The 27,983-nt window shown below is 38.8% G+C and overlaps 1 protein-coding gene across 1 annotated transcript; it reads left to right on the top strand.

Annotated features, from left to right (window-relative positions):
- The first annotated feature begins 196 nt into the window (after positions 1 to 196).
- Positions 197 to 27,224, top strand: grik1a (glutamate receptor, ionotropic, kainate 1a). Its single transcript, XM_026328111.1, has 17 exons — positions 197 to 278; positions 7,570 to 7,737; positions 7,981 to 8,238; positions 9,419 to 9,600; positions 10,277 to 10,330; positions 10,631 to 10,801; positions 11,192 to 11,335; positions 13,442 to 13,549; positions 13,809 to 13,853; positions 16,986 to 17,102; positions 17,488 to 17,691; positions 18,241 to 18,464; positions 19,016 to 19,134; positions 21,176 to 21,393; positions 22,433 to 22,658; positions 23,977 to 24,227; positions 26,926 to 27,224. The coding sequence occupies exons 1-17, from the start codon at positions 197 to 199 to the stop codon at positions 27,091 to 27,093; spliced, it is 2,739 nt and encodes a 912-aa protein (XP_026183896.1). The 3' UTR covers positions 27,094 to 27,224.
- Positions 27,225 to 27,983: the final 759 nt, after the last annotated feature.

Here is a 27,983-nt window from a genome sequence, read left to right as displayed (position 1 = left end):
TTTCCTGCAGGACGGTTGGATCCACGTTGTCGGTCGTGTTTTGCTCGTTTGGTGCGAAAAAAAAGAAGAGTGGAAAGGGTCGAATCTGGGACTAAACTTCGGGTGCCCTCTGGCATGGCACGTCAGGTGTTTCAGCGCGTCGGCAGTGGTCGTTGCTTCGTGTCATGGTGCTCGCGGTGAGGTCGCCTGGAGCACCATGGAGGAAAGTAGGAGACTTTTCTTGTGTCTTCTGTGCGCGGCGCAGCTCTACCTGAGCTCCACGCAGGTCCTCAGGATCGGTAAGCGCAACAGCTGTTTACGCACAGTGGTGTGAAATATTGGCTCTAGGATTTGTTCCGTTTTCAGACAGAAAGAGCAGAACCTCTTTGTGTGTGATATTACCTGCACCAAAAACGATAATTGCATCTTATTTAAAGCCACTGTCGGTGATTTTTATGACTTTAAAATATTTGTCTTTTTTTTTAAATATCCAATTTATTACCAAAATGAAACATTACTGCGCAGCTGGGTTCGAGCTTTATATCCCACTAGAAGTGATTATGAGATTACAGTACCTGCCTCTTACTATGACCTGAGGTTGTGTCAGTGAAGAATCAGAAATAACCTGAACCGAAGGACAAAGTCACTTTTTTTTCTCCCGAGATCATTTAGAGACCAGTGTTAGTCTGTGTGCAGCTGCCACCTTCCAGCCCAGTTGGTTAAAAATATTTAAATAGAAGTTTGTTTCTTCTGGAAATAAAATCTGTGGTGGATTAAGGTAATTATCTTTGATCTGATAATAAAACACCTTTTATTAATTAATCAGACTGAACACAAAAGATGTTACTAAGGATAATATTGTAAAGGATTTAGTTTTTTTTTTTTCCAAAAATGATACTAGTTTTCTCTTGAACTTTCTGCCTACTTTGCCATCCCATACTTTCTTTGAAGCAGTTTCTTTTAAAGCATCTTATAAATCATTTAAATCTAAATCTGATTTCAAGTTACTTTGCAGAGGACCATGTGTGTTTGTTGCTACACACACAGACACACACACACACACATACACACACACACACATACATACACACACACATACATACACACATACATACACACAAGTAGGTGATAGGAACAGAATATTGATTCCTCCCTGACAAACTGATTCGGCTACCAGAGACTCCTGCCGGGCCGTTTTCATTCAGAATTTGTCTCCAAGCAGCTGATCTTCACAAACCCTGAAACCTGTCCATCACCAAGATGGATGTAACGTAGGCAGTGAGGGCGACGCAGTCATCCTTTGATTTGCTGTCACAGGCCGTGTGGTGGTGTTAAGAGGAGTGGGAGAACTTCACCTAGATTTAATTAGACTTTAAAAGGTTGGTGGGCGCTGTGGGCTGTGTTCATTAACACGGGGTCTCACTTTCAGGCTCTGAAGCAGACCACAATGAACAATAATACGTGGATGTAACTGACTGAATAAACTGAGAATTAGTGTCATTACTGCCTGTTCTTAATTGGGAAAACTATAGGGTAGAGGAGGTTCACATACATTATTGGTCTGGTATTAGATAGCACACAGTATTCTCTATGGATGTCTTTTCATACTGCATAAAAGTATATTAGTCTTCCTTATGTCTGATAATATACAATAATGATAGTGAAGGTTCAGTAGTCGACTTTTTATCAACACACCAATGCAACAATTAAGCATACTTAGAAAATGTTCAGTGAGGCAGAATGTCTGTGTTTTACGTTCTTAGAGGGATTTGGAGTTCCAGGTTGTGAAGTCACATTTAGATGAAGGATCTCTTTGTCTGATAGAACAATTTTTCTGCTTAGTTTTTGAGGGTCGAAGGGCAGTCAGAGAACGATCTGTGGGTGGGGTGTGTGATTAACTGAGCTTAACATATAAGAATAACAGTTTGTCTTATGTTTTTTTTTTCTCTAAAAGGTCAAATTACTGTACCTCCGGTAGTTAAAAGCTCGTCTGTCCCCCTCATTAACAAATCTAGTTCATTTTCCTTGTACACTGGAGGTTTTATGTTTCCACATCAGTAAGTACCAGATTTTTATGTCCAAGTCTTACATGCTCAAATTTAAGGTGAGCACTGAGAAACTTTGAATGTGAAAGCAACCTTATCAAAGTGTGTCAGAATGTGCATATACATCATTCTGCACAAGTGAACCTCAAAGATTCATTTCTGAACCGTGGTTTCTCATCACTTATCAGCTGGAATGCAATGTCCTCCAGTACTGAAATCTTCTCTCTTTGTAATCTGGTACTGGTAAATTTTGAGGATCTACAGTAGATCATCAGAGTTCTGTGTATTCATATGCTCTCACCTTTGTGTTAGATTTCTTTTTAGCAGGGACGGCACGTGTTCATTTTAACTGGTGTCGGCCCACAGCTGCACATGCAGAGGTTTTATGATCTGGAGTTTAGCTCTGGGTCACACATTAATATTCAGGACCATTCAGGACCAATATGTTCAGCTTTGATGCTTCAGCCCAGACCCCTGGCTGGAACAACACAAGTTCAGAAATTCACACAACTCTGAAAGATCTACATGCAGTGACAGTATCAGCGTGCTTGTGCATGTGTGCGTAAGACAGTGAGAAAATTTCACTAAGTTTGGTTCCCGGTGTTAAATATGTAATAAGGGTACCTATTTCATGTTGATCATTCATTTCTTTGGCCGTTAGGAAAATAAATCTCTTTTTAGCCAAACTGCACTGAGCTTAGAAAAGTTGGCTGCACTTCTGTCACAGATGTATACACTGATATGCTGTGGAATCAGTTACCACAGTAGTGTGATTATTTATCATGCTGGCTGAAACTCAGGACTTTTTGCTGTGAGAAACAATAGAGAGCTGCGGCATCTGTCATGGAGTAACGTGAATGCAATTTGTATTCATTTCTGACTATTGACTGTTGGTCTCAGGTGACTTTTCTTGTGATGTGCAGATTAAGTTTAGAGTGAAAAGAGAGTCACTTCTAACCATCTATTTTCAGAGTTAATAATGAATGAATTTAGAACCTCAGAGAGAGACTGCTTGAAAAGAAGCTGTGGTTCTTTGCTGCCATCATTACAACTGTAAAACCTGCCGCTTTCAAGATACAAAACCTTCACTGAAATTGACAGCTTCACCCTAAAAGTAATGCCCCTTTTGGAAATAAGTGCTAATGCAAAAACTGGCATGTTCTTTGGTAGAAAGGTGAGAAAATGTTACGTTTGCACAATAAGCATTGTCATTGATTCTGACTCAGATCTTTTGTTAGTTTGTTAGTTTGCTTCTTGAACAGAACTGATTCAGTCGTACACAATGTCTTAATAGAGACTAGTCCCTGTGTCCTTTTACTGTCCTTGTAGTTATTTTTAGTTATTTCTTTCTGTTTTTCAGTTTTTTTCCCTCTCTCATTGCATTTTCAAGTTTGCCCATTTGTATGGTTCATTTGATTTGTTGTCAGCAACAAAATATTTCACTTTCAATTATTATTATTTTTTTTAATTATTATTATTTTCAGCCAGAACAGCAGGGTACAAAGTCTGTCATTTAGTTTGATACACAACAATAACTTCTCCAAAGTACACAGCAATCCCTGACGCTGAGGGCTAATGTCTCTGTCACGGTCAGTGGAAAGCAGCGCTCTCTTACTTGTCCAGCTTGGTGATTCTTCAGAGCTGTTGGAGAGTTGTATCCTAACTGTCTTCCACTGAAATGTTGATCTAAATAAAAGATGACGCCACGAGCTCGGTATGTGTTTAGGTGATCACCATCTTGTGGTCAAAAGTGTGTTCTTCTTTTTCCCCTCAAACTTAATTTCTAATAGTCTGGGGAACGTGCTAGTGCAATAATCAGGAATGCAACTGTGCATACTTAATATACTTCGATGGCATTAAACTATCAAGTAATCATTCAGTTTTCAATCACTAATGTGTGAATTAGCATTTCCTAGAAATTTGTTAGTCGGGTAGTTTTAATAATGGAAAAGCAATGACAACATCAGATACTGCAACACAGCATATGAAATTCCCCTCTATGTTTTATACATACACACACACACGTACCTCTTGTATCTGCATTGTTTATCATTACAAATGTCTATGTAATCCCTGTGCAGATATCTCTGTTAGCACAGTTTGTTATCTGGAAGTAACAAATATTTTGAAGTTTAAACACACAACAGTAATTTTGAGCATTGGTCTCAGGAGTATGATCTTTCTATCTCTTTTGAACTGTCTAATCAAGAAGAAATGCCATAAACATTGTTTATGGCAAAAAAAAAAAAACCTTACCCAAAACATTAATCACCACTGAGGCAAATGGAAAATCTTAGATTTTATGTTTACACTCATCCTCAATTTGGCCATAATGAGCTGCCCTGTGATTTAAGCAGCCTCCATGCATTTTGAATGTGCTTGTATTTTATGCAGATCAAATTTACCTGCAAACCCCAGACGCATGTTAAAAGGCATTTATGGTGTCCTGTGGGTCCTCCCACATCCATTTATGCTGTCTTGTAGGCCAGATGGATGTGTATTCCTGAGGCAAATTGTTCCTCATTATTTGGGTGCTGAATGAATGCTTTTAGTGCTCCGAGGTACATTAATTCATTTCCAAGAAGGAAAAAAAAAAAAAAGAATGTTTTTAAAAGAAAAAAAATGGCATTTTTATGACCACAGATGTCACAACCTGCGGTAGAGTTCAAGCTTCTCTGCAAGGGAGGATAACACAACTAATGGAAAACATAATTATTTGCAATTAAATAGTTAAGGATGACAGCTTTACCTTCCCGGTGTGTTGCTGAAGAGATTGATCAGGTCGGCATGACAGCTTGGAACGAAGTCCAGATTTATTCTCAAATTTTTTTTCTTTCATGTTTTCCTCCCACTGCAGCAAGCAGATGAATCACATGTACATCAATCGTACGGTACCACATATTCACATTTTTATTGCATAATTTTCTTCCCATTACAGCTATGTGCCTGGTAATCACAGCAACTACAGAACAAATGACGTTTTTATGTTAATGTCCTGATGGTTCATGATTTTAATTACTAATTGGCTGCTGTTGCACTGGTGAAGGTTTATTTGTAACTCAGGGCATCTTGCGAGTGCCTGTATCTGTTTTTGGTTTGTTTGTGTGTGTGTGTGTGTGTGTGTCCTGGTGGGTGTGTATGTTTGAATGGATGCGAATCTGCATAGCTTGTAAACAAATTAATTTTCTGTAAGCATGCATTGAAAACCAGAGCCTTAGAGATAAGTCTTTTTGTGTAATCAAGGGGAGTGATATGTACTGTATCAGCCACTGATTAGGATTGCCCGCTTAGACAACCAGACGTAAAATTAGGTTTGTCATTTATATTGTGTCAAGATGTGTGACTATCTTGAGTTCTGGTTTCCTCCCCTGCCTCCCATATTCTACTGACTTGTTATATGTAAGCAACAACTAACCAGTCTCCAGTTATAAATATCTAGATGATGGTCTCAGTGTTGAACCTTAATTTGACCTTTTTGCTTTGTGATCTAATATATTGTCCTGCAGGGTATCTCCATAGGTTGGATGCTACTTTATTATTTGGGGAAACATGCTTATTTGCTTACTTGCTGAGACTTACATAAGAAAATGAATGCCATAAAAAAAACTGGAAGCAGGTGAAAACAGCGAGCCTGGCTTTATGGCTGCAACAATTTCTTGTTCCAGCCAGCGAATTCCTGGAGTCTTGTTGTAACTTTGTAGCTGTGAGACAAGAAATCGATACAGCAATAATATAAAACCACAAGTTGTTTTTGACAGATAAAATAAACAAGGTGTAGCATTTTATTTAGTAAGCTTTAGGTGCAGTCCTTCTGGCAGAGGAAGGTAAGCGGTTTTCCCCTGTTTCAAGTCTTTGGGATAACCTGAGCTAACTGGCTGTAGCTTCGTATTTACAGTGCAGACATCTAACTTGTATGTGTCCAAATGATGAAATGCTAATTGCGATCTCAGGCTTCTCTGATTGTTGTCAATGTAGTGACATGTATTTCGAAAGGGTTATCTGGTGATGTCATTGTTATCCTTGGAGGAAAGAAGAAGAAAGATGGGAAACAGTTCAATGAAACTGCACAAATATTACGACTAGAACAAATAGCTTAAAATTAGATTCAGCCATGGAGCAAAACTCATCTGTCTCCTGCTGTGGAAACTACCCTGAAAAATGTAACTACAAGACAATTATTTGACAATTTAATGTTTTTTTTTTTTTTTTTTCCGTCTTGAGTGTTATGACTTGGCTCTCAAAAGCCTGTTTCGGACCTCTGCAAGAAGCTCATAAATCCTTTTTATTTCCTGCCCTTTCACACTGCAGGAGCAATTATGTTACCTTCATTTCAACCTGCCTTTGAGTCGACATTTCACATCTTCTGCACATGCTGCTGATGAGGAGTTTGAGGGCAGTTTCGGAGGTCTGGGCACCGTTGTTTCTTCAGAGCCTGCTGATAGCTGGTCCATGCAATGTGCTGTGTGTGGCCCTGGGTCCCTGTGCTGTAAAAATGAAAGCAGCGGAAGAGTAACCAGCTTTGAATACACATGACCTTCTCCCCACTTTGACAAGAAAAGTGTCTGTATTTCATGCCTCTATGAAAAATTTAGATTCATTTTTGGGCACTTAATAATCGTCATCATTTGCATGCTCTTATGGGACTTCCATATTAATTCTCTGCTCGAAGCTGAACTGCAAATATCATCTTTTATTGCAGCCATAATGTAAATATGGCTTTGTTTGTAATATAAGGAACTGCAAAATGACCCTCATTAAGTCAGGCTGTATAGAACATTTGGTATATGAATATTGTGGACCTTGTCTGGCTTAGACCTAGTCAGGGATTTTTTTTTTTTTTTTTCCTGTAACCATGACTGAGGTTTGCTCATCTGTTGGTAATTACAGGTGGTTTTATACATATGCTCTAGAAGGAACACAAGCATGTGTGTGTGTTTGAATTTGCAACCATTTGTTGGTTCAAATCAGTCCAGTAATGGGGAGACATAATTACTAGTTCCACAAATTCAATTATTTTCTGTGTCAGAAACTTTGTTCATTCAGTTGCTCTCAGACATTTTCCATAATGCTCTTCATTTCTAATGTCTGTTTGCCTTGCCGTCATGTTACATTAACCTCTATTTGTTCCTATGTAAGTCTAATGACATAAGTATGCTGTACTTCAGTATGTCGACGTTTAATTAAGAAGAATGGGGATACAGTTAATATTAATATGAAGCTGCATATACTGTATCTGTGGTACTGCAAGGTGCTTTGGAAAAAAATGACATATCATTAGTGACCTGTGAAAATCAGCCTCGCTTTCTCATTTTCTACTCTTGCTTTTTTTTTTTTTTTTTTTTAAAGTTTGTGTTGTGGGTTTTGAAAGGTTTTAATTTAACTAAAGGTAGCAGAGTTTCTCAGCCCACGCAGGAGCGCAGACGCTCTCAAATTAAGCTCTGTTATCAGCACAGACTGCTGATATAGTGCTGCAGTTATTGCACCTTGTTCCTGACAGCAACGTTCTGATTTGAACTTTGTGTTTTTCCTCCATCTCCATGTTCAGGTGGTATTTTTGAGACTCGGGAAAGCGAGTTGGTGAGTATGGACGAGCTGGCGTTCAAGTTTGCTGTAAATAACATAAACCGCAACAAGACGCTGATGCCCAACACTACTCTTACCTACGACATTCAGAGGATCAACCTGTTCGATGGCTTTGAGGCTTCCCGGAGAGGTATGAAATGATTTTGAGACATTATGTTAGTAGTAATGCTTTAAGTTTCTTAAGCTTCCCTCTGTGTAGCATTTCAAAACAGTACACACACATTTAATTGATAAATGGTATGGTGTGTTACAGTATAAAACACTTTACTGTAGTTCCATGTGAGCACCCATACTGTAGATAGAGATGATGAATGAGAATATGGTTGTAATAATTTAAAATATGTCTACACTCTGTGTTGTTCTTTACCACCAGTGTGTGACCAGCTTGCTCTCGGGGTGGTTGCTGTGTTTGGCCCGTCCCACAGCTCCTCGGTCAGCGCTGTTCAGTCCATCTGCAACGCTCTTGAGGTCCCACACATCCAGACCCGCTGGAAACACCCGTCAGTGGACAACAAAGACACCTTTTTCATCAACTTGTATCCCGAGTACACCGCCATCGCCAGGGCCATCCTGGATGTAGTTACTTTCTTCAAATGGAGGAAGCTAACAGTGGTCTATGAGGACAGCACAGGTAGGGAGGGGCCTGTTGGTTTTGTTTTCTGATCAGATTACTATAGTAAAGTCATTCAGAGATATTGTTTAATATTTTGTGTCAAAATAAAAGTACATTTGCAGAAGCAGAGTAATCGCAAAATAGGTTATAGCAGAATATGGCGTGAGGAATGAATTTGAAAAAATTATATTGCCAAAAAGAAAAGGAACATCAGACATCACTCAGCTACAAAAGAAGTTCACTTAAACTATAATGTAGTGTGGAAAAACCCAATATCAACTTTTATCACCATATTACAAAATCCCAGAAAAATATTTGTCAGCTATTATGGTTATGACCTGTCTCTACTTCCCTGAAAAATCATTTTTCTGAACATCTACAATATTTACTGACTGATCACAACATTTTTCTTATGATTTGATTTCCCACTACATTATAGGACATCAATAATAACATCTAATGACATTTAAAATGAAGAAGTAACAGGGAAAAGAGGTCAAATATTAGCTTGTGTTTCCTGAAACTTACTGCATATTTGTATGTCATGGTTATAATTACTCACAAAATGCAATTCTAAGTGTCTGCCACAATCACCTTCCTCATGCAGGCCAGTGAACACAATCTGTTACATGTGACCAGTACCTCATATCAAACTGCTGCCAGTATTTCTGCCCCCTGACTTCAAACTGCAGGGAGCCAAACCACAACACTGATGGCCTCAAATCCAGCGGTGGCCCATATAGAGCCCCTGCCCACGACCCAGAGAATATGAAATGGCGCTGCTGAAATGTCATAGTTTATGGATTTTTCTTCTCCTCCTATTTTTGCTCAGAATTTCATTTTTCTGAAATGTCACACCTGTAGAGTTGCTCATTGTTGTGCACATGCACATGGATAACATAAATGAGTGTGGGGGACGTGCATGGGCTATACAAAGCATGTATTTGTTTGCCTTTGATGTGTATGAATGTATAAAGTAAGTGTGTAACCAGGGTGACAGAGTGAAAAAGGATCGCGTGCCTCAGTTTAAGGATAGTGGTCCAAGTCGTCATGACGGCAAACGCACATCTTGAAGAAGTGTCCTTGAGCAAGACACTGGCATTCAGGGGAGATGTTTTGTGTCTGACTGTCATCTGTGAAAAAAACAGCTGTCCAAGTGGAGGTAATGTTTTTTTTTTGTTTTGTTTTTTTTTTAAAGGTTTAATGCGGATGCAGGAGTTGATCAAAGCTCCAGCAAAGTTCAACTTGAAGATCAAGATCCGTCAGCTCACACCGGGGAACCAAGATGCCCGACCACTGCTGAAGGAACTGAAAAAAGACAAGGAGTTCTTTATTATTTTTGACTGCTCCTATCGCATGGCTGCAGAGCTGCTTAAGCAGGTTTGTAAAGAGATTTGTCAAAGTGTTGTTTCATTCATTTGTATTTCCACTTATTTTACAACACATTGATGTGTCCTCTGGGGAGGACAAATCTAATGATTCTTTTCAGCACAATGACTTTTTATTTTACAGAAAACCTTATGAAAGCTATTACCTTGTTTACTAAGGCTATCATTGTGATTTAAATGACGGCCATTAAAGGATATGATAAATGTCGTTACCTCATCAGGATGAAATAGCGTTTCCCTTATCATTGTCAACATTTTAATGGTCTACACTTTGTTCACCCTCACATGGATTTATTGCTATTTGGGAAAAGCTTTTTTAACTTTGATGGTTATGTACAGTAGCAAATATATGAAATAAACAGACATGCTGACAAATCCTAATGTGCGTTGTTTCCACCATGCCTGATGGGCTAAACCAACAGAAGTTTTTGTTTGTCGTAAAAGTATCAGTAAATTTATTATTATTTGAGAGAAGTTTTCACCCTCCAGCCTTCATAAAATAAACCAGACATACTATATTAATGTGTAACTTTTTGATGCCAAGCTGAAATGAGAAATTTTATTGAAGATGAGACACTGTAGCTGTAGCAAAAGGGAACTATGTGTATTTAAAATTAGAAAGATGACTTGAGATTTTTCTTCTTTGATTTCTTCTTTTCATTTTCCAGCTTTCATCAATGGGAATGATGACAGAGTACTATCATTTCTTCTTTACAACTTTGGTGAGTTGCAAAACTGCACAGCTGAAGATGTTTTATGAGACAAGACAAAGTGTTTTCATATAACAGTACCACTGACTCTGGGATTGAACTTGTGGGATTGAAGAGTAGGAGTCTGGCCTAAAGCTGACTTCGTAAATTTCCTGGGAATATTAAAAATGTTGCTGTGACTCCTTAACACATTGAAAAGCTGAATGGACTGCTAAAATCTCCATCCTGCTATTTCTTTTTCTCTCATGCACCCATACAAATATAAACATCCACCTTTCCCTGCCGCTCCTCATCTCCTTTCTGCTCTCCCAGGATTTATTTGCCTTGGACCTGGAGCCATACCGCTACAGTGGGGTCAACATGACAGGCTTCAGGCTGCTGAACATAGATGACCCGTGGGTAGCCTCCACGATGGACAAGTGGGCCATGGAAAGACTTCAGGGTCCCAAACAAGAGAGTGGCCTCTTGGATGGAGTCATGACTGTAAACCGCATAATGTTATTTTACATTAAAGAGCAGTAACATTACCAGCAACACCTGCTCTCTTAAAAGCTCATTTGAATGCTGCAATGCACATTTGCATATAATTGTAAACCACAAACATCTGCTAACCTTTGTTTTTGTAGGAGTTATATTTCAACATGGTAAAAATGTCAAAGCTGTAATCCCCAGTTATATTTATCCATCTGATATCTAAACTACATCCTCTGTACTTTTCTTAAGACCCAAGTTTCTTGTATCAGGTTTTTATATTTGAGACACGTTCCCTTGGCTTCTTACTGTAATTCAGCTGTTTACGAGTGATCTTTGTTGTGTATTGCACTTGGAGGAAAAAGTCCCAGGAATATCTTCCTCCCTCTGCCTCCTCCTCAGACAGACGCAGCGTTGATGTATGACGCGGTGTTCATGGTTGCTGTTGCGTCACAGCGGGCCACTCAGATGACCGTCAGCTCCCTGCAGTGTCACCGCCACAAACCCTGGCGCTTTGGACCACGCTTCATGAACCTTTTCAAAGAGGTCAGTATAAGATCAAGGCTCAAATCACACCCTTCAGAATTCCCATGTAATGCCAGAGTTGCAAATAGGAAAGTCATCAAAACAGGATGTTAGATGATTCTATGTGAGATGTTTCTTTAATATTCTGCTCTGACAGCCCATGCCTTGCTTCTGTACACAACATGGAAAATATACAGTATTTATGTACTTAAGTTGAAAGCATGTGGGCCAGCCTGACTGCCAGACAGCATGCCTACAGACAGAAATGAGGCCTTTGATGCATGAGTGTTTTGATCTCTTAAGTCTTAAATCCAGCAGAGGACCGGTGCCTGCTATGGAGAGGGAACATTATCATCCAATTCCCTCACTCATACAGTGTTTTTCTCCTCACATCCTCCTTTTTCTCTCTTTCCCTTTTTTTTTTTTTGCATCTCAGCATCTCTTTCCTCTCCAGCTTTCTGTTTTGTTAGCCACTGCCCATCCTTTGAAGATTCTGTCCTCCTGTCCTATTCATCACTCGATAAGACCCTTTTTGGTGGCAAGAACCAGCAATGTGTCTCACGCAGCACTCAATTAAAAACCATTTGTGACAAGAGAGTGCAGAAAAGGTGGTTACAGTTTTCATTTCAGCAACTGAAATGAAATCTTGGGCACTGTAACCTGGGTGTTCTCTCTTTTCTCTCTGTCTGTTGTAGTTAAAATATTCAATGTCTTTCTATCGGCAGAATGAAATTAATCCTATTTTCGGTACATGCGCAGGCTTTTGTTATTCATGTATCACTTCGTGACAACAAAAGAGAGAGAATATCCTGGATTTTAATACTTGACATCTGTGAAATTTTCATTTCATAACTGCAGAAATATGTTTCACAGATTTACTTCGTGTTTTTGCTGATTTTAAGTTTCCTCACAAAGAAAATGTTGACAAATCTACTCAAGATGTCGATTATAATTTTCCTTATTAGGAACCTTATTCTAGCTGTCCAGGATTGAGAGAGAGAAGCGTCTGTGACCGTGAACTCAATTGTAGCAATTTAACAGGTTGCACTTTTTCAGGTTCAAGACCTTTTTGTTCCATAATGGAAATCTGGTGTCCAACAATGCATGCATCTGAGTTCTGACTCAACCTAAAGTAGGGTAAGAAGGCAGATGTCTTGCTGTAACAACGTTTTAAACTTACCTCCCTCAGTAATTTGAAAAAAGGATTGGTTCTTGATTGTAAAGTATAAGAGATGATCACATAAAGCAGAATTTGCAACAGAAGAAAAAGGAACATGAATTAGGCAGCATATGGAAGAGGTTGACAGTCCAGCATATTTAGAGAAGCTGTTTATGTGTGTAGCCTGTTGTGGATTGTCTTATTTTGGTTTTCTTCCTCTCCTTGTTTAGTTCTTAGAACTTTTACAAACCATCCACCAGATAGATATGTAGAAACCAAACACAGACAATTGTGACTTTCTCTTTATCAGACATTGTTATTCTTCTGATAACAGAGAGTACAAACAACAAGTCTGGTAATTGAAGGATCTGAATTCCGAGTGCAGGACAGATGTATTTTTCTTGGCAAAAACTATGGTCTGCCTTCAGTAATGGGATGTTACGGATCTGGAGCCAAGTGAGACTTTGATTGGTCACACTGCTGAAATAGAGCCAGATACCAATACAAATGTTTCAACAAAACATCTAGTTGTTCATGTCAGAAAAGGCTCATCATGCATTCCAGCACCTGTCCCATCTCAGCTGTCCATGCATTGCAAGACTGCACCTAATATACTTCATAGAGATTACATAAAAAGTCTATACTTCTTATTGATCACACAAAAGATGCATATTGAAAGTGCAAATACTAGAGATGATATATCGGTAATGCCGACAACACAGTTTCCTTACAACTATATTGTGCACACTGTGTGCACTATATAAAATGTATTGTACTTTACTATAAAATGTATATGCTTTAATAGATAGGAAAATTAGCAGTCTACAAGAAAAACCACAGAGAAAACTAGTAATTAGCATATTCAAGGTGCGTTCATCCTAGGATTCTGCTCCAGAGCTTCAGTAAGGCTTTGATGGCATTTGAGAATATCTCCCACTTCTCTCTCCCTCTGCATTTCTTCTCTGTAGGCACAGTGGGAAGGACTGACGGGGCACATTGTTCTTAATAAGACAGATGGCCTGAGGAGAGACTTTGATTTGGACATCATCAGCCTCAAAGAGGACGGGACTGCCAGGGTGAGCACAGAGGCCTGAAACAGCCTAATTACACCCGTCTCATAGTGCTACCACGCTGGCCAATTCATTCCATTAGGGTATATGTATGTGTGTGAGAAAGACAGAGAGCTAGTGTGTAGATTTAGTTTCTGATATTTCATCCACACACATTTGTTTGATTTAAATTTGTCCGGTCATGAATGTTAATAGTGCTGCAACCGCTGATTGTTTCTTTCCACTCTGTCTGTGCTTCATGTTGCATTCATCACATTTTCAAAAGGGTGTTGTAGAAGGTGGAAGTCGCCTCACGAAAAGATGGATCAAGGTTTGTGTCAGTGCCTTGTTTGGTCCAAGTGTTTGTTGTTTGCCCCCCACCCTCCATTCTTTTCTTACTCTGTATGCCATGCACCTTCCTGCTTCTTGCCCTGTCAACCTTGTTTCTCTTCACTGATTTTGTGTACAACGGTGTCATGTACGGTATTTGACATTTTAGTTTTCCTTGTGTTGGGCCCCAGGCATTGCTCCGACACTCCGACACCAAAACTTTTTTTTACATTCCTTTGTTTAAGTAGACATAGCAATAGAGCGTACTGCCATTAGAGGTAAGAAGTACATCTTGCGGATTAATTTACTGCGATGTCATTCAGTTCCCACAGCTTGTGGCTGTGAGTAATAAGAAAGTAAGCGAATTTATCCTGCAGATCCACTTTTGCAGACTTGTCAGTCCATTACTTATAATGTACTTCACTATTAGATTGCCTTCATTCTTGCATGGAAATCATAGAGGGCAGCAAGATTTAATTGCAGCTGAGGAGGAACGTTTTAGCAGAGATGACAGCTTAAGTCGGGCATCAAGACTTGATGCAAGAGTAGCACATTTCCTTTGTTGGCCTTTGATTGACAGTTAAATGCTTTCCTCAATGCCATGGTTAAAGATTTTATCAAATCAACACTGTTTTATCAGTCAACTCTGTTATTGCTTCGTTTTTGAGTTTTACACCTCTTATCACGTCATCAAATAAAGTGTAAATGCACGGAAGTGCCAATTAAATATATTTTTTTTTTACTTTAAACATTTGCTTATCATGTGCTTTACCGTTAGAAGTTGGCAAATTTCTTCCTCACCGTCCGTCTGTTGTGAGACAGACAGGTAGGCAGGCAGCAGCTGTCAGGTTGCTGAAGCAGTTCTCTAAATTACATTCAGTCCTTTTAGCCCTCAAAAGCCTCCCCTCAGAGGAAATATATGGTAAGCACATCACATAAAACGTTTGACTTTATGGTCATGAAAAATGAATTATCAGTCTGTTGCAGTTGTGTTAGTTCTTGGGCACTGGACTGTTAAATACACTCTGAAGAGGATGATGGGACTAAACAAAGTGAAAGTCTCCTGAGAAATAAAGTATTTTCTCTTAAACTCATTGACTGAAATAGTGAGTTTTTCCCTCTCAGCTTTCCTGGCCTGGCTTAGATGTCTCCTGCTCTGTGGTTCCGGTTTTCCAGTCTGATTTGGTCCTGGATGGAGGAGCTTTAGGATTTGTAGATAACATTTTACTCCCAGCGTAAGAGAGAGACTTTCTGTCAGTTTTTATAGCACACTTTGTTGTCAGGAGCTGCTCTGGTATGCACGATAAATTTGCAAGGCTATATGCTGTAAATCCATGACTTAGGGGTTTTAAAGATGATGACTGTATGTTGTGCATTCATCCTAGGCTGTATTTTAGCATTGATTTCGTTGACTTGGTCAGATTAGTTTATTTCTTAACCTTCAATCTGACTGATAATAGAGTTGATATTTCTGAGAAAAAAACAAAACACAGTCCTACAACATTCACTTGAGCTCGATTATCCGAAGCTGACGATCCACGGCCAAAATAGCCTCCATACTTTCAAACACATTGTTCACTCTGTCCATTTATCTTTGAGATTGAGAACAATGCAGTTAATTAAAATCCAGCCCCATTCACAGTGTTGCTCATCTTCAGTGTCCAGAGATAAGATAGATTTATGGAGTCCTGCGACAGCACCACCGTAAAGATATAGAGTGCTTTTAGCAAGGTTATAAGTAAGCACATTTTTTCTGTCTGACTGGGTGAACAGAATAAGATAGAACATAATGAGGAGGGAAAAGTATGTTATCTTTTTCGAAAGGTAATCGCACATAGCCATTTTTGTCTGAAAAATAAATTGTGAAAAATAGGATTGTGCCTCAGGCTAGTTTAGGAAGATGTGTTCACTACTACTCATCTTTTTGTGCAGTGAATAAATGAATGGGCTATTGTTTCTGACCAAAAATACCCAAATGTATTACTGTATTTTTTTTTTTTTTACCCTGCAGACTGAGGAGCAAAATTAACAATGACGCTTGATTATTTAATTTGCTTAACTTCATTGCACCACTGTTATGAGCCCTATTGACCTAAGCTGAGCTCTTAACCATTAAAGGGATTTGGAAGGGTCAGAGTCCAGCTGCCAGATGCCTGTTCTAATCTGATAACTGTCTGGATTATAACGCCTGGACTGATGAACCAGACTCTCTCATTCACAGTTACTGTGACAGCGTGGAGGGCAAACACCATGTCGTCCCCGATCCTCCCCTCCCAACCCCCGTCTGATCCTGCCCTTCTTCATTCATACTGTCCCTGCCACTGTCATTTCTTAATAGCTCACCATCATGTTCAAGTAGTGCTGCAACTAATACCTATTTTTATCTTTGATAGCTCTTTGGCTTTTTAAAATTAGTCGATGAATCATTTTGTCTTAAAAATTGTCAGTAAAAACAGTGATTATTTGAAAAATATAATGAATTCCTGGTAAATATTTATTTCAGGTTCAAACAGAATGAAATATAAATTCCAACAGATGTCCATGCCAATCCTTAGTAATAATTTATCATAAAGAAATCATTCTCTCTCACATTTGTAATGACAAACAGCCATTGTTTGTTGTTCAGGCTGCACATTGTCTGATAAATAGGTGCACACAGTAGGAATGATTGGTTGGTGATGCGCACAATCAGCAACTCCATTTGGAACAAACTACTTAATTTTCATATGCCGCATACATAATATTAAGTTTTCAGCACTTTGCCCAGAAGCATCAGAGTAAACCTGAACAAAAGGACATGCTGTGGAGTTGGAAATGGAGCTGAAGGTTGAAATGGAGCCAAGAAAGTCAGTTCTTTTCACCATTATACTTCTTTTTTATTTTTCTGTTCAGCGAATCGGAAAATATGATTAATATGCAGTGCGTTAGGGCAGTTTCCTTTAACAGCAATGAGTGTCGCAGATTATACAGATCTAGCCTTATTCAAAGCTTAAGCAGAAGTAAAAACCTACTATATGCTGCAATTTTGCCTTCTATAGTGATTCTAATAGCAGGTGTCAGATGTAACTTTCTGCAGTTCTGGTAAAGCAGAAAATGTGGCTCAGTAATTATGAAGCCCTATTTGTCTTTCCAGATTGCTGTATGGAACTCGTACAGGGGAATGAACCTGACGGAGAAGACATCCCGAGACAAGAATAACAATGTGACAGACTCTCTGGCTAACAGGACTCTTATTGTCACCACCATACTGGTGAGGAGGAAGGATAAACAGAAAGAAGGGAATGTATATAGGATCTGTAGAGTGCAGAAAGGGAGATAGCGGAGAAAAATGCACAGGAAACGAGGTAAAACAATGAAAACAAATGGTGTTGAGAAGAGGAAAATGGATTTGGATAATTTTAATATGTATATTCAGAGATTTGTCAAATTATCCACACAGACAAAAATTCAACATAGAATAAAGTATGTTTTCAGTCATCAAAGTCATAGATTATCTGCTAATTCAAGACATATTGTCTCTCAGGGTCATCACTGCTGCAGTTGCTATGAAAGATGCCACTTAAACTTCAAATTCAGGCAAAACTGTGTCAAAATAAAAAAATGTCTTGAAAGCAGTGTTTTCTTTTGTTATATAGGAAAATCCATATGTGATGTATAAAAAGTCAGACAAGGAGCTGGTTGGGAATGATCGTTTTGAGGGCTACTGTCTGGACCTGTTGAAAGAGCTTTCCAACATCTTGGGTTTTACATATGAAGTCCGGCTGGTGGCTGATGGAAAATATGGAGCCCAGAACGACAAGGGAGAGTGGAATGGGATGGTCCGAGAGCTGATAGACCACGTGAGTTATACAATGTAGTCCAGTACAATATCTTCCTCTGAACTGAGATAGAGCAGGCGTTCAGAACAAGAATACTGACAAATAAGTACAGCTGCCTCACTGAACTTAGTACATACTCAAATAGATGTATTTAGTTGCTACAATTTTTCTTCATGGCTAATCTGTTTCAGACCATTTAAAATTTTTTATACTGTGTCAGAAAGGAACTGAAGGTTGTCTACAGTTGAGTTCAGTGTATATATAGATCTGTATTATCACTTACTTTTTTGCACCCTCTGGTTATATAATGAATTTTGCATCTCACGTACAAAAAACACTGAAATTCTTTCATAGCATTCTTGACAAGGACTAGTATAATTGGTTTAAACTAGTCTGGGAGAAAATCTCTTAATTTTCCTCCATTAATCTCTTTTTAATTGCTTCTTCACTGTTATTGCTCTGTATTACTTTTATCTTCTCTAGAGAATAACACAAAACTTTAAGAAGCCTTATGTTACCTTGAGCAGCACCTGTTTAACCTGTAGTATCTTTGTTTTCTGGTCTTTCCAGGTTGCAGATCTTGCCGTGGCTCCGTTGACCATAACCTATGTTAGAGAGAAAGTGATCGACTTCTCCAAGCCCTTCATGACCTTAGGTATCAGCATCCTTTACCGCAAACCTAACGGCACTAACCCGGGCGTGTTCTCCTTCCTTAATCCCCTGTCTCCAGACATCTGGCTGTACGTGCTGCTAGCCTGCACAGGAGTGAGCTGTGTGCTCTTTGTGATTGCCAGGTAAGAGGATGGATTAATGCTTGGTGATAATGACATGGTGTGCTATAACAAATGTAAGGGTTGCTGGGGGTACAGATGATGACCGTTTCCTTAACTGTTCATAGCCAATTAATCCAACAATCATTCTCGATGTATCAAATTCAAAAGAATCACAAATAGTTTGGAATAATTGGGATGACTGTACTTCAGCAAACATTTTTATGAAACTTAAATGTATATGCACTTTTATGCACTTTTAACTGCCTGTCAGCTGAGAGATTGGCTTTCAACTGGGAGTAATTGCGAGCCTGCTCTTGAAGTTGCATTCAGGTCGTGTATAAAACCCCTGCAAGCAGATTGTACCTAGGAATCTGTATGAGAAATAAAATATGTTGTCGACAATCAAATGCTAATCAGCTTGAAGTGTTGATTACAATGGAAAAGAACTTGGAAGCCTGCAAAAAGGAGAAGTGCATGACTGGTGTACCCACCACAGCTTAATATTAGCCACAGGACTGTATAGATTTCAATTTCAATTCACCCCTTTTTCTGTTTCTTTTATTATCTTGCAGGTTTACCCCATATGAGTGGTACAACCCACATCCATGCAACCCGTCCTCAACTCTAATACAGAACAATTTTACTTTGCTCAACAGTTTCTGGTTTGGTGTAGGAGCTCTCATGCGACAAGGTACAAAATACTTCTCTGCTTTCTAGAATATTAGAAGCATTTTCTGAATAATATCAATATTAGTATTATTTATGTTACTCCCCAAATGAATGTGTTGATCATCTGACAGTGCTATGGTTAAAAGGGATGTGGAGTTTTTAATTAAAATTTGAGATTTACTGTTGCTCACAAAATTTAAAATCCTGTTTTTTGTTTTTTTTTTGTTTGTTTGTTTGTTTTTTTTTTCCATTCATGTTTGCTACTTTGCAGTTTTCAGACTCTTTTCTGGTGCATTGCAGTACTGTATGTCTTAGCACATTACCACCACCGCTGATCAGTGGAATAGTGTAACACAATGTTAGGATTGTGTATCACCAGCATGCGTGCATGTCCATGTGAGTTCCTCTGCACAAGATTAAAAAAAATAGGGACTAGTGCTGGGAGATTTAAATGGTACCTTGGTATATATTGAGTGTGGACCTCTACATGTATTGAGGATTTTGAGTGTTTCATTGTGTTTGTGTGTTGTAGACTTCTCAAATAACTGTTTTAAGTACTGCTGCTGACATAACAGATATTTCCTTTAGGAGTTATGATGGAGGTCAGACCAAACCTAAAATAGACATAGATGGTCAGAAAGACGACTGCAAAAAAAACAAAACAAAAAACACAGTAATTGCAGGTTTTAAGGTTCATCGCTCAAACGTCCCCGTCTGATAGTAATGACTGTACTTACACTGTGAACTGCTCTAAGCTTTTTATTTTTAAAACACCAATATTCCCCTTATGTTTTTTGTAAACGTCCTTTCCACAAAGCCTAGATACAGTCCCCATGAATTGCAACCATACACTGTTAGAACAATTATGTTGTGCTCCATGTGGACTTAACCTCCCACAGAGCAGGAGATTTGGGCAGGATAAATGTGACATGGCTGATTGGACAGCCTACTGACAACAGCAGTCCACAGCAAACTGGTGATGCAGATGAAATGATTTCCTGAAAGAAAGCTGCATTTGTCAAATTATCACTTCATCAGATTGGAACATATTGATAAATGAAAAGAAAAGCATGTGATGAGCCTTTATATTTTTGGCTGGTTTTGATATCTGATCTATGTTTACTTCAGGATTCCAATTTTACTTTTTATTGTCTTATCACAAACAAGCTCTCACAAGTTTAATATTGTATCTAAAATAAGATGGCTGAATGTCCCCGTCTGAAAATGATGTGACTTCTGCGAGGTGGTGGTTAGCTGTGGCCTGTGACAGTAACTGCAGCCTCAGATGCAGTACGTGACTGTTAAACCAACCCTAAATGTTTTACTCTGAAAGCTTAGTTAAGTGTTTGTCCATTCCACCAAAAAAAGATTTAAAATCAGGCACAAATCTTCCCAAAGCTGCTGTGTTCTTCATTTACATTAATTGGTTTTCATTTCCTCTGCACAGTGGGGGGAGAAAAAAAACCAATGCCTCACAGTGCTCATTGTGCTGTTTCAGTTTGATTTTTTTGGTATGATGTATCCCATCATTTTCTTTATGTTCAACTTTATTTTTTTTTGTCATTTGCAGCTGTTTCTTCTTTTTTTTTCCACTAGATTTGCATTTTCACACTGATTTTCATCTTTTTTCTTTTTCTTTTTCTTTTTTTTTTTTTTTTTTTTTGCAACCTCTGCTGTTTTAGACAAAGCAAGTTGCGCAGAGGAAGAAAATAAACACATTGTATGAAGTGTTGTACAATTTATCATTTAAGGCTGAGAAAAAAAAGCCAATTGGAGCCCTGGTGTGAATCCAGATATTAATTAAGATAACCCCATTTGGACTAGAGCTACTTGACTTTGTTTTGAAAGAATGTAGAGTTTTCTCATTGTTTTGTTGTTGTTTTTTGGTGAACCTCTACACATAGTACACACACAAACATCACATTACCATTCTGGTTGAATCATGGTGATTTTAGTGCGTTATTCCTACATTGTCAACATTTTTTATCCTCTTCAATCATGTACCTTTAAGTACGTAAACTTTTTTTTTTGTAACCTTTTGTCCGCCATCACTGTCCTTCCAGGCTCAGAGCTGATGCCTAAGGCTCTGTCCACTCGTATAGTTGGGGGTATCTGGTGGTTCTTTACCTTAATCATCATCTCCTCCTACACGGCCAACTTGGCTGCTTTCCTCACGGTGGAACGAATGGACGCACCGATCGACTCGGCAGACGACCTGGCGAAGCAGACCAGGATTGAATATGGGGCAGTGAGGGATGGATCCACCATGACGTTCTTTAAGGTAAATTGGCAGAGGCCGCTGTGTGCGCCTTCCAGAATAAGTGTGTGTGCATCTGAAGCAGTTTTTTACCTTATCAAAGCCACAATATTAAAAAAAAAAAAAAAAAAAAAGCAATAGTTGGAAACACTATTCTAAAGTAATAAGAACAGTGAATTTAATAAATGGATTTAATAAATATTGCTGCTGAGGTCAAATGTATTGTATGTCTTGCTATATTAAATGCATACTATATAAATATATAAATGTTCCCTTTTTCAATTTATTTTTTCTAAAAATCAATAGCATGCAAAAGGTTCTTTATTTTGAGTAACCTTAAGCAAAACAGATAATTGTGAATTCTTTGCTTCTTTTTCAGCTGTGCTTACACTGTAAACATAAATAAAACCTCTAATAATCTCAAGTACACCTGAGAAGTTTTTATGAAAAGCTTCTAAAGTATATATATTACTTTAATGAAAGGCAACATATCTGCATCAAGAGGTGTGCATACTGTATATTGGGGAAGTAAAGATGTGTAATAACATTGCTTGTGTTTGTGTTTTGGGGTGTCTGTGTAGAAGTTAAAATATGTTAACTTGTTAGTTTGTATTATATAATGTGTCAGTGTACTGCCTCAGGCAGGGCTGTCACTTCCTTCCCCCACCGCCACCCACTCTTCTTGCATCCTGGTGGCTCAGCAGGGGTGATCCATGCAGGGTTTTATCCTTCCAGATTGCAGCCAGTGATTACGGCTGCCTGGATAGGAAAAAGTAGGCTGTGTTGATGGCTCGAACAAATTGAATCAGCTGGAGGAGATTTGGAACACAGCTGTCCCATTTTCTCTGACTGAGCAAGGAGAAACGCACACACATGCATGCACACACACACACGCACGCACACATATACACACATCCTGCTGCTGTTAAACCTATATGTGGTTATGATAGCACTCAAATATAATTAAGCCCGTTTATGGTGAGTATATGTGCATCCAGAGATGGTCTAAATTCAAATGCAAAACACTTCTTACCAACTGTTGCCTGTTTGGCTCTTTTGCCAGAAATCAAAGATCTCTACCTATGAGAAGATGTGGGCGTTTATGAGCAGCAGAAAGAACACTGCGCTGGTTAAGAACAACCAGGAAGGTATCACCCGGGTTCTGACAACAGACTACGCCATGCTGATGGAGTCCACCAGCATTGAGTACATAAGCCAGAGAAACTGCAACCTCACACAGATCGGAGGGCTCATAGACTCCAAGGGCTATGGGGTGGGAACTCCTATTGGTAAGAAGAATTAGACAGGGATTTACTCCTTACCATCATCTTTGTCAGCCAGTGGAGAATCAAAGCCCCAATCAAGAAAACACACACTTATACATATAGCTTTTTAATGTCTTGTCGTTGTAATGGAGACATTGCAAACAGTTACAGTCATTAACAGTGGAGTCTTAAGAGACAAGTTTGGTGTTGTCCTTGTAACTTCAGACTCCTTTGTGACTGTGTACACTTCATGGCATTTATTACTTTTTCTCTGTAGTATACAGCATACATCTAGCCTGTAGGTTAGTTTAAACACACCATAGACAAGTATGCTGTGCACAAATCTCATCAATGCAAACTCTTTTGAAAATATTAAAATGCACTGAAGACCTTTGCACAAATGTGTTACTCAAATAGAATTTTAATAGCACCTCTGTAAAAGGAGGCCTTGTAGATACAAACTTTAATTTATTTGGAATTTGCATTTTCATTCTTCAGGAGTTCAAGTACAGAACTTCTATTTGGTATCCTTAAGATGCTAATTCACTTCCATCTAAAAGCTCTGCATCTGTTCAGTGGGAATGTTTGTGTAAGGTTTCAGGCCAACCTGAACTGGACGCAAGACAACTTACTGGACTGTATTTACAGTCATTGCTATTGGATATTTACTTAGTCAAGCACAGTGCCAAGACAGTGCTTAACTTTCAATTTTGCATCTCAAAACTGGGGTACAGTTGCAGAACACAAGAGCACCGTCCATATGTTGCATCTATTTATGCCAAGTGCAAACAGACATGCAGTAGATTTCTTGTATAAAGCCTCACAGATAGGGTACAGTATAGAGGCCTGTTGCCTGCATGAAGTAGCAGGCACCAATGACAGAAATGTAAGCATTCTGAATACTATTAAAAAGAGAGTGTACAAATGTATGTGCATATGAAAACTTTCTTTGAATTGAATTAAGTTTTAAACAATAAAACAATACAAATGCAAATTGGACTTTTATTTCCTCAAGATGCATGTATATTCACTTTTCTGTCATATACTGTTAATTCTGTCCTTGTAGTAAAGGCCTAAATTTCGTGGTAAAATATGCTCGTTGTTCACTACAACACAGTAAACAAAGTAAACAGAGTGATGTGTCAGCAGGGCTGTGATGCTTTATCTTAATACCTTAATGCTGCATTTAGCCCTTTACCACACACCAGCCATGTTTGTGCACAAGCTGAATGGACAAAGTGTCCCACAGCTTAAGGATTTTTATCAATAAAGAGTGACAAACATGCAACAGCATTTAATTGCTCTGTTGGTACATCTTTCTCTCTGCCTTCTACCTTGTCAGGTTCTCCATACAGGGATAAAGTGACCATTGCCATCCTTCAGCTGCAGGAGGAAGGGAAGCTGCACATGATGAAAGAGAAATGGTGGCGAGGCAATGGCTGTCCAGAGGAGGACAACAAGGAGGCCAATGCTCTGGGCGTGGAAAACATTGGCGGAATCTTCATCGTCCTGGCTGCCGGTCTGGTTCTCTCTGTATTTGTGGCAATCGGAGAGTTCATCTACAAGGCCCGCAGGAACGCCGACATAGAGGAGGTGAGTGACTGCAGTTCTTCTGCTGAGTGATGAGGACAGGTGACCAGATTAAAGTTTAGGAAACTGGTTTATAATGAGATATTTCTTTTAAAGTATAATTATGGAAATAATGGGAATTCATTAATTGTAGATTGTTTAAAATCATAGTGTTAGAAATTAGAATATTCATGGAAATGCATCCTCATTATTTTCAGAGCCTGCAGACAAACTATGATTTGTATAGTTTTTCTTAGAAGGGTTCTTGTTATTTTTTTTTCTTGGTAGATGTTTGCTCGATCCAAATTCATTTCCTCGAAATTATATTTGCACTTCCTGCCGTTGTCTTTGCAACATTAAAAGTCACTAGGTGGATTTATGTCTTACATGGTACATGCTCTATTATTTGTGCAATATTTATACAGAATGATTTCCCATTTGCCCAAAATAGATTATACATTAATCATGACACCAATATGTCATTATTACTGGATTATGCCTGAACTTATATAGTGTTGCTCTTTTTAGTGTTATTTTCTGTCTGTTAGTCAACCACAAAATATAAGATGAAAATGGCTTCATTTAGCAGAACCATTAGTTCCGTCTGCAAAAACAAGAACATCCATTTGCACAATGTTATCATAGTTGGTGCTAGGAAAAAGCAACAATGCTCTGGAAATGATTAGTTTCTTTGCTTTGCCTGTTTAGTGTATTTTATGTTGTTTTTCCTTCCTTTCTCATATTTGTTTGTGTTATCTGAATATTTTTCACATGTCTGGTTTCATCTATTTTGTGTTTGTATTTTGTCTTTTTTGTTTTTTTCTTTGCATGCTCGCATCAGGCCTTTTGTTTCTTTTATGGGGTGCAGTCCCGTCAGTTTCAGCGGCGTGGCTCTACCTCCTCTTCTGGCACCTCCTTATCTACTGATCTGGAGAGCGGCAGACTACTGGGAGATGACACTGAGTAGCCATGGCAGCACATTTACAACACTTACACTTTCTAGCAGATAGGTCTGTAACCAGGCATCCCATGTTGACAACACCCCAATATATCTGCACTCATGTCAGCCACTCCCGGTTACTATTATCATTTTATCTTCATCAGCTGACCCTTATGCCCACATTGTTTACTTGCAAAATGTCTTGTGATTGATATTACATTTTACTAGTTCACTTTGAGTTGACTAAAGCATCCTAAGACAGCTATTTTCTTATTTTCATGCTCTTGTTTTATTTAGACTGGTGAAATAAATGACATATTTGTCATTTATTTGCTTTGTTTTGAGCTCCAAATGATAGCATGCATCATATAAACAATTTTAGAACTCTCCAGTGTTCCCCTGCTGTTTTTTCAGTTACACTTAAGTTGCCTTCTATCGCCAGCCCATTCATTGTTGTCTCAGTAGGCATTTGTGTATGCTTTAGAAGCAGAGTTTAAATGTCTTTTGGGAAATCAGAAGATAGGAAAAGTTATTTGAATATTTTCCTCCTCATTAAACTCTGTGGTAGACTGGTTTGGTTGGCTGAAATTTGGATAACAGTGATGGAACAGCATGTTGCATTAATATGTCCCCTGACAAAGATCCTGTGGTAACTCCAGGCAATTTTAAGAGAAGTAATGATGCTTGGGATCACAGAGGGATACAGACTCTCAGCCCCCCCCCCCCCCCCCCCCCACTCAGAATGACCATGTCATTTAGTCACAAGATCAATGCTACTGTTACTAAAGATGTCAAGAATGTTAACTGTGAGATATTGATGTCAATTCATTTTGAGTTCATTCTTGATTTAGAGCTTATCGGGTACATAAAATTTCAGTGTTCTGCCAAGTCCAAAAAAATGAATGAATTTAATCTGTGGCTTTTGCTCCTCTCTCTGTCCTTAAGCTCTGAATTTGTTACAAGGTGGGTGCCCTTTACTGAGTATGTGTGGGAAACCCTGCAGGAAGCCATATTCGCTGGAGAAGCCTTAGGCAAAGCTGGGGGATGAAAGAGGAAGAACTTATGTGGTCCTTGGATAAAAATGGGATGACTTTGTGCTGCAGAGATAATTTGCAAAATAAATTTAGTAAGAACACCCTCCGGAGGAGAGAAAAATAAAAGGCAAATAAACATGATCGAAGATTAATGAGTTTGATGGAATGTATTATTCTGTAGAATCAAATAAGCCTAAGGCTCCTCATTTCAGATGGTCCTCTCTCTGATAATTTCAAATAATTACCATATTATGAATTCATAGCTCCCTGCATTAGGATGTTGCACAGCAGACATTGTCCTTTATCTCTTGTCTGTGTAATTGGATTTTATGATGAGACGACAGAGTTTACATGTCTTACAACTCTTTTAGATAAAGTTACAATTTAGATGTTTTGCCATTTCTGGTGTTTGGTCAAACTTTAAATTTGACTTGCAGTCTCCTGCTCACATATCTGCAGACAGGTTCCTAGAAGCCACTGCTGGCCTGCACAGCTCATTCAAAGGTCACTGCCTTTGGTTAAAATTTAATTTAGTATAGCTTTCAATTAGTGCTTGTAATTCTGTAGTTAATCCAATTCTGAAGCTGCAGTATTTTTTCATGTTAGCACATTCAGAGTCTTTAAACTCTGTCGTCAAACTCATGAAAGTCATAATAACTTTGCTGGAAGTTAGATTTATTAGTATCTTGCCTCAGGCCTGTAATTGTTGTTTTTTTTTTGTTTGTTTTTTGGGGGTTTTTTTTGGCAGTGTGTGTCTTTTAGCGCCGTAATGGAGGAGTTGGGCGTCTCCCTGCAGTGCTACAAAGGCATCCGTAGAAGGTCACGACCCCACAGTGGATCAAGGTCAGCTTGCATCTTCTGTAAACCCAAACATACGGCAAAGAGAGAGGGAGAGAGACGGGACTCCAGCAATTGAGCCTTTAAGACTGCTATTTGATCCACTCCTCACATTTGTCTATGGGTCTCTGATGATATGCACTTGTTTCCTCATCACCCCTGTCTTTATACTCTATGTAAATGGACATTAAGCATTATACTGTAGATGTAGTTCACAGAGTTTTGGCCTTGTATAAATATTAACAATGTGAAACAGCTGATGACTAAGAGAATGAAAGCTCTATTGTAGTAAAAACATTGCTGTTCCCTCATGGCTGTAGTTCATTTTGAGCAGTTTTGAGTTGAATCTGCACAATTGATAGATTCTCCCATTGTGTAAATGTTTCACAAAGTCACAAATTTTCAGAGTAAAAAATTTTTTGCATTTTTTTAAAACTACTGTTCGATTTGTTGTTGTTTATAGTTGTGTGTGTGTGTGTGTGTGTGTGTGTGTGTGTGTGTGTGTGTGTGTGTGTGTGTGTGTGTGTGTGTGTGTGTGTGTGTGTGTGTGTGTTTGTATGCCCCCCGCTAGGTAGCAAAGCAGCTTCAGAACCGATTTCTTAGCCAGCCCTGGTCAGTGAAGAGAGATAAGGACCTCTAAGGAAAGTCAGGAACACACCTGCTGTTTTATTCCCTTCAAGCGCCAACATCACAGACATCAAACCTCACACACACACACACACACACACACACTCACGATGATGCACTGCCTTATAAAAGCCCCGTGATCATGAAAAATTGCTGTCTGTGCACCGGAGAAAGGATATGATACAGGGAGAAGGAAAGAACTAAATGAGAAGCAGTTTTTTAAAAGTGTACAATTCTCAGGAGGTCAAAGACAAAACACAATTTCCTTCTTCCCCTGGGAGTCTTGTTTTTCAACAAGTCATTTTTGCTCTGTTTGCAGCTGGTGAATTTGAAAGCCTGAGG

The sequence above is a fragment of the Mastacembelus armatus genome, chromosome 14, assembly GCF_900324485.2.
Source record: "Mastacembelus armatus chromosome 14, fMasArm1.2, whole genome shotgun sequence".
Taxonomy (NCBI): domain Eukaryota; kingdom Metazoa; phylum Chordata; class Actinopteri; order Synbranchiformes; family Mastacembelidae; genus Mastacembelus; species Mastacembelus armatus.
This window is presented reverse-complemented; position numbering and strand designations above follow the sequence as displayed.

What these genes read in the sequence shown, in the direction of transcription:
- grik1a (XM_026328111.1), top strand. Translation starts at nt 197, where the DNA reads ATGGAGGAAAGTAGGAGACTTTTCTTGTGTCTTCTGTGCGCGGCGCAG. An exon ending in TCTTGGATGGAGTCATGACT is followed by an intron (nt 10,802 to 11,191) that starts GTAAACCGCATA and finishes CCTCCTCCTCAG; the next exon opens with ACAGACGCAGCGTTGATGTA. An exon ending in TCACGAAAAGATGGATCAAG is followed by an intron (nt 13,854 to 16,985) that starts GTTTGTGTCAGT and finishes TTGTCTTTCCAG; the next exon opens with ATTGCTGTATGGAACTCGTA.